At 40.9% G+C, this 12,595-nt stretch overlaps 1 protein-coding gene across 6 annotated transcripts in view; it reads right to left on the bottom strand.

The window, feature by feature from the left end:
- CHD1L (chromodomain helicase DNA binding protein 1 like) overlaps window positions 1-12,168 on the bottom strand; it is a 62,011-nt gene extending 49,843 nt beyond the window's left edge. For 3 of the 6 annotated variants that reach the window (XM_017854889.1, XM_017854892.1, XM_017854893.1), the window contains exon 1: window positions 11,920-12,105. In XM_017854889.1, coding sequence (XP_017710378.1) covers window positions 11,920-12,052 — 133 coding nt within the window. In that variant the 5' untranslated portion in view covers window positions 12,053-12,105. Of the gene's footprint in view, window positions 1-11,582; window positions 11,603-11,919; window positions 12,106-12,148 lie in introns of those variants that run through there. The other 3 variants (XM_017854891.1, XM_017854894.1, XM_017854890.1) reach the window with 3 other exon arrangements.
- Window positions 12,169-12,595: the final 427 nt, after the last annotated feature.

Here is a 12,595-nt window from a genome sequence, read left to right as displayed (position 1 = left end):
ACACACACACACACACACACACACACACACACGCCTGGCTCTAATTATTACAAAAGTCATTCATTATATCAAGAACTGGGAAGATTTTAAACTGAATGAAAAAAGATAATCAATAGGTGCCAACACCCAGATGACACAGACGGTAGAATTATGTGACAAAGACCTTAAAGCAGTAATGTTAAAATGCTTCAACAAGTAGTTATGGATGCACTTGAGCAACTGATAAAACAGAAAACCCCGGGTAAGAAACAGAAATCTCAGCAAAGAAATAAAAGATATAAAGAAAGACCAAGTGGAAGTTTTAAAACTGAAAAATACACTAACCAAAATAAAAGGCTACTGATGCTGTTGATGGCATCAACAGCAGAATGGAAGGAAGTGAGGAAAGAATCAGTGAACTCTACAGAACAGAAGTTAGAGAGAGATTACAATCAGAAGACAGAGAAAGCAGACTGAAAACAAATGAACCTCAGGGACCTTCAGGACTACCACAAAAGATCTTACATTTGTTCAATGGTGTCCAATAAAAAAAGGTGAAGGAGGATAGGGCTGAAAAAGTACCTAAATAAATAATAGCTGAAAACTTCCCGAATCTGGCTAAAGAGTTACAGTTTCAAGAAACTGAGTAAACTGCAAACATAACAAAGTCCTGCCAGGCATGGTGACTCACCCCTGTAATGCCAGCACTTTGGGAGGCCAAGGCAGGCAGATCACGAGGTCAAGAGATTGAGACCATCCTGGCCAACATGGTGAAACCCCGTCTCTACTAAAAATAAATTAGCTGGGTGTGGTGGTGGGTGCCTGTAATCCCAGCTACTCAGGAGGCTGAGGCAGGAAAATCGCTTGAACCCAGGAGGCAGAGGTTGCAGTGAGCCAAGACAGCACCACTGCACTCCAGCATGGTGACAAGAAGAGTCTCTGTCTCAAAAAAAAAAAAAAAAAAATTCCAAAGAAATACACACCAAGGTATGTAATTATTAAAATGCTGAAAACAAAAGACAAAGAAAACATCTTAGATGCAGCCAAAAAAAAAAACCAAACACCACCTTACTTAAAGAGGAAAAACTATTCAAATGCAAGCAGATTTCTTGTCAGAAATCTTAAAGGCCAGAAAGAAATGGCACAACATGTTTCAAATATTGAAAGAAAAGAACTGCCAATCCAGACTCCTGTAATCAAGAAAAATAGTATTCAGGAATGAAGAGGAAATTCTCAGATGAAGGAAAACAAAGAGAATTTATCATCAAGAAACCTACCCTCAAAGAATGGCTAAAGGAAGCCCTTGGACAAAAAAGGAAATGATAAAAGATGGAACTTTGGAACATCAGGAAGAATGTGAGAATGCAGCATTCAAAAATATGTGTAAATACAATAGGTTTTCCTTTTCTTGAGTTTTTAAAATTACGTTTGACAGCTGAAGCAAAGATTATAACAGTGTGTGACGTGGTTCTAAAGGTATATAAAGGAAATATTTAAGACAATTATAAACAGAAGGTAAAGCTATAAATATAAAGGGAAGATAAATATTTAGGGAAGTAATGTTTATATAAAGGGAAGTAATGTTTCCGTACTTTACTCAAAGAGGTAAAATGACAGTATCAGTAGTCTGTGATTTTACACACACACACATACATTTATATACAATACCTGTAACAACCACTAAAAAGCTATACAAAGAGATAAACTAAAAAACACTGTAAATAAACAAAACTAAAATTCTAAAAAATGTTCAAATAATTCACAAGAAGGCAAGAAAAGAAAACAAAACAGATAAATTAAAAACAATAAAAGTAAGATGGCAGAGTTAAGCTCAAACACAGTAATAATTACATGAAACATAAATGGTATAAGTATACCAATTAAAAGACAAAGACTTGGCTGGGCACAGTGGCTCAAACCTGTCATCCCAGCACTTTGGGAGGCTGACGCGAGAGGATCACCTGAGGTAGGGAGTTCAAGACCAACCTGGCCAACATGGAGAAACCCTGTCTCTACTAAAAATACAAAATTAGCCAGGTGTGGTGGCGCATGCCTGTAATCCCAACTACTTGGGAAGCTTAGGCAGGAGAATCACGTGAACCTGGGAGGCAGGAGGTTACAGTGAGCCGAGATCGTGCCATTGCACTACAGCCTGTGCAACAAGAGCGAAACTCCATCTCAAAAAAAAAAAAAAAAAAAAAAAAAGACAAAGACTTCCAGAGTAGATTTTAAACATAACCCAATTATAAATTGTCTACAAGAAATTCAACCCAAAATAATTAGATAAATAAGTGAAAAGTAAAAGGATGAAGTGGTAGACATAATAGTGGCCCTCACAAAGATGTCCAAGCCCTGACCCTGGCATCAGTGAGTATGTTACCTTACATGGCAAAAGGCACTCTAAACATATAATTAAGGCTAAGGGTTCTGAGATGGGAAGAGTATTCTGAATTATCCAGGTGGGCCTGGATAATGCAATGGACATACAATCTAATCACATGCATCATTTGGAGAATCTTTAACAGCTGTGGTTAGAGAGGAAGCTGGCTAGAGAAGGATCAAAGAGATGAAATGTTGCTGGCTTTGAAGTTGGAGGAAAGGGGCCAGGAGTCAAGTAATGTGGGCAGCCTCTGGATACTGGGAAATATATTCTTCCCTAGAGCCTCCAGAAAGGAATGAAGCTCTGCTGATACCCAAACACAGGAGAATACACATGTTTTCAAGTGCCATGGACCGTACAACATATTCAGGGCCTGTCTTAGTTCATTTAGTGTTGCTATGGAATACTCAAGGTTGGATAATTTACAAATAAAAGAGGTTTATTTGGCTCATGTCTCTACAGACTGTACAAGAAGCCTGGCACCAACATCTGCTTCAGGTGAGGGCTTCAGACTGTTTCCACTAATGGCGGAAGGGGAAGTGGGGCTGGCATGTACAGAGATCACATGGTGAGAGAGGAAGAAAGGGGTGGGGATGCCAGGCTCTTTTAACAACCAGTTTTCTGGAAGCTAAAAGTAAGAAGTTGCTCACTCTCTCTGCTCCCCGCTCAGGGACAGCATTAATCTATTCAGGGAGGATTTGCCCCATGACTTAAAACACCTTTCACTAGGCCCCACCTCCAACACTGGAGATCAAATTTCAACATGATATTTGGTGGGAACAAATAATCCATATCCAAACTAAAGGAGGGCCAGAAAACCTTAACACATTTAAAAGAACTGAAATTGTACAGAGTATGTTCTCTGACCACAATGTAATAAAATTAGAATTCATGGACAGAAACATTAGAGGCTAATCTCTCAATACTTGGAACCTAGACAACACACTTCTTTCTAAACAGTCCATCAAAAGAGGAAGTCTCCAGGGAAATAAATACACTGAACTAAATAAAATGGAAATACAACATATCAAAATTTATGCAACAAAATTAACTCAAAGTAGATCATGGACTTAAATAAGGAACTGTAAAGCTTTTAGGGAAAACTCTTTAGGATCTGGGAGTAGGCAATGAGTTCTTATATTTGACACCAAACCACAAGAAAACTATCCATAAGAGAAAAAAATTGATAAATTGATAAATTTTAGCCAAAATTTAAAACTTTTGTTGTTGCAGGAACTCAGGGACCCCGAACAGAGGGACTGGCTGAAGCTGCGGCAGAAGAACATAAATTGTGAAGATTTCATGGACATTTATTAGTTCCCCAAATTAATACTTTTATAATTTCTTACACCTGTGTTTACTACAATCTCTGAACATAAATTGTGAAGATTTCATGGACACTTATCACTTCCCCAATCAATACTCTTGTGATTTCCTATGCCTGTCTTTAATCTCTTAATCCCATCATCTTCATAAGCTGAGGAGGATGTATGTTGCCTCAGGATCCTGTGATGATTGCGTTAACAGCACAAATTGTAGAGCATGTGTGTTTGAACAATATGAAATCTGGGCACCTTGAAAAAAGAACAGGATAACAGCAATGTTCAGGGAACAAGAGAGATAACCTTAAACTCTTGACTGCCGGTGAGCTGGGTGAAACAGAGTCATATTTCTCTTCCTTCAAAAGCAAATAGGAGAAATATCGCTGAAATCTTTTTCTCAGCAAGGAACATCCCTGAGAAAGAGAATGGCCCCTGAGGGTAGGCCTCTGAAATGGCTGCTTTAGGGGTGGCTGCCTTTTAAAGTCGAAGCCGAAGCGATGAAATAAGCCCCAGTCTCCTGTAGTACTCCCAGGCTTATTAGGACAAGCAAATTCCCACCTAATAAATTTTGGTCAGACAGGTTGTCTGCTGTCAAACCCTGTCTCCTGGTAAGATGTTATCAATGGCAATGCATGCCCAAAACTTCATTAGCAATTTTAATTTCACCCCGTCCTGTGGTCCTATGATCTCACCCTGCCTCCATTTGCTTTATGATATTACCTTGTGAAGCATGTGATCTCTGTGACCCACACCCTATTCGTACACTCCCTCCCCTTTTGAAAATCGCTAATAAAAACTTGCTGGTTTTACGGCTCAGGGAGCATCACACAACCTGCCGACATGTGATGTCTCCCCCAGTCACCCAGCTTAAAATTTTCTCTCTTTTGTACTCTTTCCCTTTATTCTCAGACCAGACAATGCTTAGGGAAATAGAAAAGAACCCATGTTGAATATCGGGGGCGGGGTTCCCCCGATATTTTGTAAGACATATATCTGAGAAAATACCAGTATCTAGAGTATATAAAGACTAGAGTATGTCAAAATTCAACAGTGGAAAAAAACAACAAAGGATCCTATTTTAAAATGGGCAAAAGAAAGAAAAAGACATTTTATCAAGGAGGTTACATATTTCATTAGCCAATAGGGAAATTCATATCTAAGCCACAATGAGATACCATTACACATACATTAGAATAATCAATATAAAAAAGTGGCAATATCAAATGCTGGCAAGGATGCAGAGAATCCAAACTCAATCACTCATACATTGCTGGTGGGAATGTAAAATAGTACAGGTACTCTGGAAAAAGTCTGGCAATTTCTTTAAAACCTAAACATGCAACTACCATATGACCCACTCTCAGAACTCCTAGGCGTTTATTACAGAGAAATGAAGATTTATTTTCATACAAAATCTATACACAAATGTTTACAGTATCTTTCTTTTCTTTTTTGGCAATAGTCACAAACTATAAACAACTCAGATATCCTTCAGTGGGTGAGTGGGAAAACAAACTATGGTATACTGTGCTGTGGAGTACTACTCAGCAATAAAAAGAAACTATTGATAGACGCAACGACCTGGATGAATCTCCAGAGAATTATGCTGAGTGAAAAAAGCCAGTCCCCAAAGGCTACATGTTGTATGATTTTACTCACATATCATTTTCAAAATGACAAAATTATAGAAATGGAGAACAGNAAAAAAAAAAAAAAAAAAAAAGACAAAGACTTCCAGAGTAGATTTTAAACATAACCCAATTATAAATTGTCTACAAGAAATTCAACCCAAAAATAATTAGATAAATAAGTGAAAAGTAAAAGGATGAAGTGGTAGACATAATAGTGGCCCTCACAAAGATGTCCAAGCCCTGACCCTGGCATCAGTGAGTATGTTACCTTACATGGCAAAAGGCACTCTAAACATATAATTAAGGCTAAGGGTTCTGAGATGGGAAGAGTATTCTGAATTATCCAGGTGGGCCTGGATAATGCAATGGACATACAATCTAATCACATGCATCATTTGGAGAATCTTTAACAGCTGTGGTTAGAGAGGAAGCTGGCTAGAGAAGGATCAAAGAGATGAAATGTTGCTGGCTTTGAAGTTGGAGGAAAGGGGCCAGGAGTCAAGTAATGTGGGCAGCCTCTGGATACTGGGAAATATATTCTTCCCTAGAGCCTCCAGAAAGGAATGAAGCTCTGCTGATACCCAAACACAGGAGAATACACATGTTTTTCAAGTGCCATGGACCGTACAACATATTCAGGGCCTGTCTTAGTTCATTTAGTGTTGCTATGGAATACTCAAGGTTGGATAATTTACAAATAAAAGAGGTTTATTTGGCTCATGTCTCTACAGACTGTACAAGAAGCCTGGCACCAACATCTGCTTCAGGTGAGGGCTTCAGACTGTTTCCACTAATGGCGGAAGGGGAAGTGGGGCTGGCATGTACAGAGATCACATGGTGAGAGAGGAAGAAAGGGGTGGGGGATGCCAGGCTCTTTTTAACAACCAGTTTTCTGGAAGCTAAAAAGTAAGAAGTTGCTCACTCTCTCTGCTCCCCGCTCAGGGACAGCATTAATCTATTCAGGGAGGATTTGCCCCCATGACTTAAAACACCTTTCACTAGGCCCCACCTCCAACACTGGAGATCAAATTTCAACATGATATTTGGTGGGAACAAATAATCCATATCCAAACTAAAGGAGGGCCAGAAAACCTTAACACATTTAAAAGAACTGAAATTGTACAGAGTATGTTCTCTGACCACAATGTAATAAAATTAGAATTCATGGACAGAAACATTAGAGGCTAATCTCTCAATACTTGGAACCTAGACAACACACTTCTTTCTAAACAGTCCATCAAAAGAGGAAGTCTCCAGGGAAATAAATACACTGAACTAAATAAAAATGGAAATACAACATATCAAAATTTATGCAACAAAAATTAACTCAAAGTAGATCATGGACTTAAATAAGGAACTGTAAAGCTTTTAGGGAAAAACTCTTTAGGATCTGGGAGTAGGCAATGAGTTCTTATATTTGACACCAAACCACAAGAAAACTATCCATAAGAGAAAAAAATTGATAAATTGATAAATTTTAGCCAAAATTTAAAACTTTTGTTGTTGCAGGAACTCAGGGACCCCGAACAGAGGGACTGGCTGAAGCTGCGGCAGAAGAACATAAATTGTGAAGATTTCATGGACATTTATTAGTTCCCCAAATTAATACTTTTATAATTTCTTACACCTGTGTTTACTACAATCTCTGAACATAAATTGTGAAGATTTCATGGACACTTATCACTTCCCCAATCAATACTCTTGTGATTTCCTATGCCTGTCTTTAATCTCTTAATCCCATCATCTTCATAAGCTGAGGAGGATGTATGTTGCCTCAGGATCCTGTGATGATTGCGTTAACAGCACAAATTGTAGAGCATGTGTGTTTGAACAATATGAAATCTGGGCACCTTGAAAAAAGAACAGGATAACAGCAATGTTCAGGGAACAAGAGAGATAACCTTAAACTCTTGACTGCCGGTGAGCTGGGCGAAACAGAGTCATATTTCTCTTCCTTCAAAAGCAAATAGGAGAAATATCGCTGAATTCTTTTTCTCAGCAAGGAACATCCCTGAGAAAGAGAATGGCCCCTGAGGGTAGGCCTCTGAAATGGCTGCTTTAGGGGTGGCTGCCTTTTAAAGTCGAAGCCGAAGCGATGAAATAAGCCCCAGTCTCCTGTAGTACTCCCAGGCTTATTAGGACAAGCAAATTCCCACCTAATAAATTTTGGTCAGACAGGTTGTCTGCTGTCAAACCCTGTCTCCTGGTAAGATGTTATCAATGGCAATGCATGCCCAAAACTTCATTAGCAATTTTAATTTCACCCCGTCCTGTGGTCCTATGATCTCACCCTGCCTCCATTTGCTTTATGATATTACCTTGTGAAGCATGTGATCTCTGTGACCCACACGCTATTCGTACACTCCCTCCCCTTTTGAAAATCGCTAATAAAACTTGCTGGTTTTACAGCTCAGGGAGCATCACAGAACCTGCCGACATGTGATGTCTCCCCAGTCACCCAGCTTAAAATTTTCTCTCTTTTGTACTCTTTCCCTTTATTCTCAGACCAGACAATGCTTAGGGAAATAGAAAAGAACCCATGTTGAATATCGGGGCGGGGTTCCCCGATATTTTGTAAGACATATATCTGAGAAAATACCAGTATCTAGAGTATATAAAGACTAGAGTATGTCAAAATTCAACAGTGGAAAAAAACAACAAAGGATCCTATTTTAAAATGGGCAAAAGAAAGAAAAGACATTTTATCAAGGAGGTTACATATTTCATTAGCCAATAGGGAAATTCATATCTAAGCCACAATGAGATACCATTACACATACATTAGAATAATCAATATAAAAAAGTGGCAATATCAAATGCTGGCAAGGATGCAGAGAATCCAAATTCAATCACTCATACATTGCTGGTGGGAATGTAAAATAGTACAGGTACTCTGGAAAAGTCTGGCAATTTCTTTAAAACCTAAACATGCAACTACCATATGACCCACTCTCAGAACTCCTAGGCGTTTATTACAGAGAAATGAAGATTTATTTTCATACAAAATCTATACACAAATGTTTACAGTATCTTTCTTTTCTTTTTTGGCAATAGTCACAAACTATAAACAACTCAGATATCCTTCAGTGGGTGAGTGGGAAAACAAACTATGGTATACTGTGCTGTGGAGTACTACTCAGCAATAAAAGAAACTATTGATAGACGCAACGACCTGGATGAATCTCCAGAGAATTATGCTGAGTGAAAAAAGCCAGTCCCCAAAGGCTACATGTTGTATGATTTTACTCACATATCATTTTCAAAATGACAAAATTATAGAAATGGAGAACAGATTAGTGGCTGCCAGGGGTTAAGAAAGTGGTGAGGTAGAAGGGAGGTGAGTATAGCTATTAAAGTGCAAGTTGAGGGATCCTTGTGGAGATGGAAAATGTTCTGGATTTGACTGTCCCAATGTCAATATCCTGTTGTGATAGCATACCATCGGTGCAAGCATACACAATGTGATAGTGTACCACACTGCAAGATGTGACCATGAGGGGAAACTAGGTAAAGGTTACATGGGATCTTTCTGTATTATTTCTTACAACTGGTGACTCATGCCTGTAGTCCCAGCTACTCAGAAGGCTGAGGTGGGAGGATCACTTAAGCCCAGCAGGTCGAGGCTACAGTGGGCCACGGCACTCCAGCCTGGGCGACAGAATGAGACCCTGTCTCAAAAAAAAAAAAAAAGTTGAATTTTCAAAAATAATATGGAATTACATCCACAAAGATAACAATACTTAACACTTAGGAGTCAACAGCAAAAAACAGAAATTACCCTTGGTAGGTTAGGCAGAAAGGGATGTAATACAGGGAAGTAGATTACCACAAAATTGTCGAAAGGGCTGGAGGAGTAACATCCAGGCTGATCTTCTGGGTGCAACTGCTAAATCAAGCACCTCAGAACAGGCACACCAAGGAATTATCTACCTCCATGACCTGGAAGCCAGGAACCAACCAGGAGGCCACCGTACCGTCAGCTCCAGGAACCTATCAACCATGATAACAAAATGAATGCTCTGTACCCCCCGCAGAGACCCATGAGGTAGTAGCCAAGAGGGAAGCAGAAAACCCAAACCCCTCTGAGTCCTTTCCCTCACTTTCCCCTTCCAAATCTCCCACAGTCATGTGCCTGGCTAAAGCCAAGTCACATTTACAACCAAACTACGGTGGGGTTTGGGAAAGGTAGTCTTTAGTTTTTTAACCTCCAGATGTAGTTTCTTTTGCCCTTCTGTCAGGGAGATGACAAGTAGTGAAACAGTAAGTAAAACAGCAAGAAGTAATAGGTCTGCATATTCCAGAAACAAAAAGGTCCTAAGGTAACTTCATGATCCAAAGATGAATATCCAAATGTCCATCAATATTGGTAACCAAATAAACATTAAATTAAACAATACAATAACATGTTAACTTCTGAAATTAGAAAATACTAGTGTTGCTGAGAGTATGGAGAAATAAGCAAACATTTTGCATATTCTTTATTCTAGAAATAGTACCTTTCAGGAATTAAACGTCCATAGCTATATTTAGCTTGGTTACAAGGATATTTATTAGTGTTACTTACAATAGCAAAAAAAAAAAAAAAAAAAAAAAAAAAAAACCCAAAAAAAAAAAAAAAAACCAAGAAGAAGGACTGTCTAAACTATGGTACATATACTCTAAACTATGTCTAAACTATGGTACATATATTCATATACTGAAACACTGTAACCATTAAAAATGATGTTGAAGAAGACTGAATGATAAGGAAAAAAAAGTTATGATTTCCCAAAAGCATGTACATGAAACTCCATTTTTGCACCTTCCCCCTCCACCGGAAAGTAAAGGAAATTATACAGGATAGAGAACATGTTAACAGTAAGGAGATTATGGAGATTAATATTTATTTTCTTTATGCATAGGCTATTTCCCTGAATGTTTTACTGAAAATATGTACTACTTCTGTAACCAAAAGAAAAAAAAAGCAGTAAGAATTTTTTTTAACCAACTCATGAAGAATAGTTTCTCATAACACTAGTTTATTCTGGTAAATAGAAATAGAAATTACAAGCTATAATATTCAGTAGCTATTCCTTTGACCCTGCTTTTGTTTTCCTTCTCTCCACTACCAATTTATCCAAGCTGCCACATTTGCTTACTTAATTCTGAATTTACTCACTCCATTCCATCCACTCAAACTTGCAACCTCTTGTCTCCTCATTTTCACTAAAACACCTGCCCATATGTACATTTCTCCCGGCATATTATCCCCGGCTAAGTATCAACTGGCACACTTTTCTGAGCCCTCTCTCACACAAGTTCTTCAAGAACCATTCCCAACACTTGCAAGGAAATAGGCAAACAACACAAACATCAACTTTAGTTAAGATAAAGTCAAACATAAAAAGACCAGTCGACAAGCTCGTACTTAAACTGGATACATATTCCTTACAGCCACAAATTCTTAGACTCAGGGAATCAAGGGAGAGGTCTCTTTCTCGTCTGCATCCTCTCCATTCAACTTCATCCTTCTCTCTTCTAAGCTGAACACAGAACCGCACCTTTTGTTTCATTCCTAGAATGACAAACCTCACTCTTTCGTGGTATTGAGCACTTAAATAAGTTATTGTTTATACTTTTAAATGCACTCTCACTAGTCTAAAACTCTAGGTAGGAAGGGTCCATATTTGTTTAGCTCATCTCTGTAGCCAATGCCTAAGAATACGCTCCCAGTGGCATTTAATCAGTAATGAATAAACGACTGTATTATTATTACTGATGCACGATTCTGTTAATATAAAGCACACACTACGTTCCCCACTTGTAAATAAGGAAAACGAGGCTGGAGGGTTCAGCGGCGAGTCAGCGCAGACCAGGGAGGAGAGCGGGGTCTGGGGCTGCAGGAAGTACCATCAGCAGTGCAGCTGCAGGGCTGCGGGGCCTGCAATGTTCGCGCTTTGCAGACTCTCCGCAAGGGCTAGTGTCAATAAATCGAGTTACGTGCAGTAGTGAACGGACAAGCTAAGTTGGCATATAGTACGTGGTTCAGTCAGTATTTATGAATGACTCGACACAAAAATAGCTTCATAAAACAGTGCTTTGAGTCTGTCCGCTCACTACCGCACGTAACTCGATTGGGAGAATTAATCAGTGGCGAATTCTCCAATAACTGCGCGCGCACAGTAAACGGAGAAGCTGAAGCTGGGAGATGAGTTGATCGTTTTACAGAAACAACCAATAAACTCCCCAGGCCAGGACCCAAACCCACTGTAATAGCAGCTGGAAGCCTACATCCTTGGTGCACCAGGCCGTCCAACTCGTCATCGGAGGCCTGCAGGTGGCGCTGATCTCACCATGTTTCCCCTCCACAGGCCTGGGGGCCCGGCCCGGCTCCTGGGACTGCGACCTCATTCATCCCGCGTCCGCCGCCCCGCGCGCCCCGCAGGCGGGGGACGTGGCCAGCAGGCCCGGGCGCGGTTTCTCTCCGCCCACGGCAGGAGCAAAGGAAGGCCCTGGCGCCGGCGGGTAAACAGCCCACCGGGCGGCCCACGCGCTGCGCCTCTGGCCCGCAAGAGGCAATCCCAACAGGTTGGCCCGCCTAGGCGAAGTCCGCCCGGAGCCCGCTCACCTGTCAGCCCCCACTGCAGTAAGTCCTGCTCCTGCATCCGCGCCCGCGCCGCCTCGGCTCGGCCCTCAGTATGAAGCCACAGTAAGAAGCCAGGCGCTTGGCCCCCGCGGCTGGCAGCGCCCGCGCGGTCCATCAGGCCAGTAGAGGCCCCGCCCCGCGCGCCCCTGCGTGCAGTTCCCTCCCAACCTCCCCAGCGCTCTGGGGCGAGCGGCGGCGCGCTGGGGCCCACCTGCGAGCCAGGCGCCGCCAGAGGGCGCGTCCTGCCAAGATTTCTGGAGCGGAGCTGGTGCAATTACCCTCCGGCTTAGGCAGTTTTTGCAGTGCGGAGTGGAAGGGCCGCCCAGTTCTCACTAGTTATGCTTCCGAAGCGCTAGGCGTCTGATGACGCGCAGGGCGTCTGGTTGCCTGAACTGCCCGTCAAGGAGGTAGCATATGCTCTTCATTCATTTATTATTTAATCAACATCAACCTTCATGTGTCAGATACTTCCGCTGAGCCCTGGGGGTTGTAGAAGTGAGAAAGACTTGTTCCATGCCCTCCAGTGATTCATGATAAGATCAAACTGTCCTTGATCGGTTTACGTCGTGCTAAGTTGGTTTAGTCCCTGAAATCCATTTCTTACTGCCTGTGACCTGTAGGCCAAAATTGGGAACCTCTGAATAGTAGTAAATTAAAA

The sequence above is a fragment of the Rhinopithecus bieti genome, unplaced genomic scaffold (genome assembly GCF_001698545.2).
Source record: "Rhinopithecus bieti isolate Rb0 unplaced genomic scaffold, ASM169854v2 scaffold_39962, whole genome shotgun sequence".
Lineage (NCBI taxonomy): Eukaryota > Metazoa > Chordata > Mammalia > Primates > Cercopithecidae > Rhinopithecus > Rhinopithecus bieti.
This window is presented reverse-complemented; position numbering and strand designations above follow the sequence as displayed.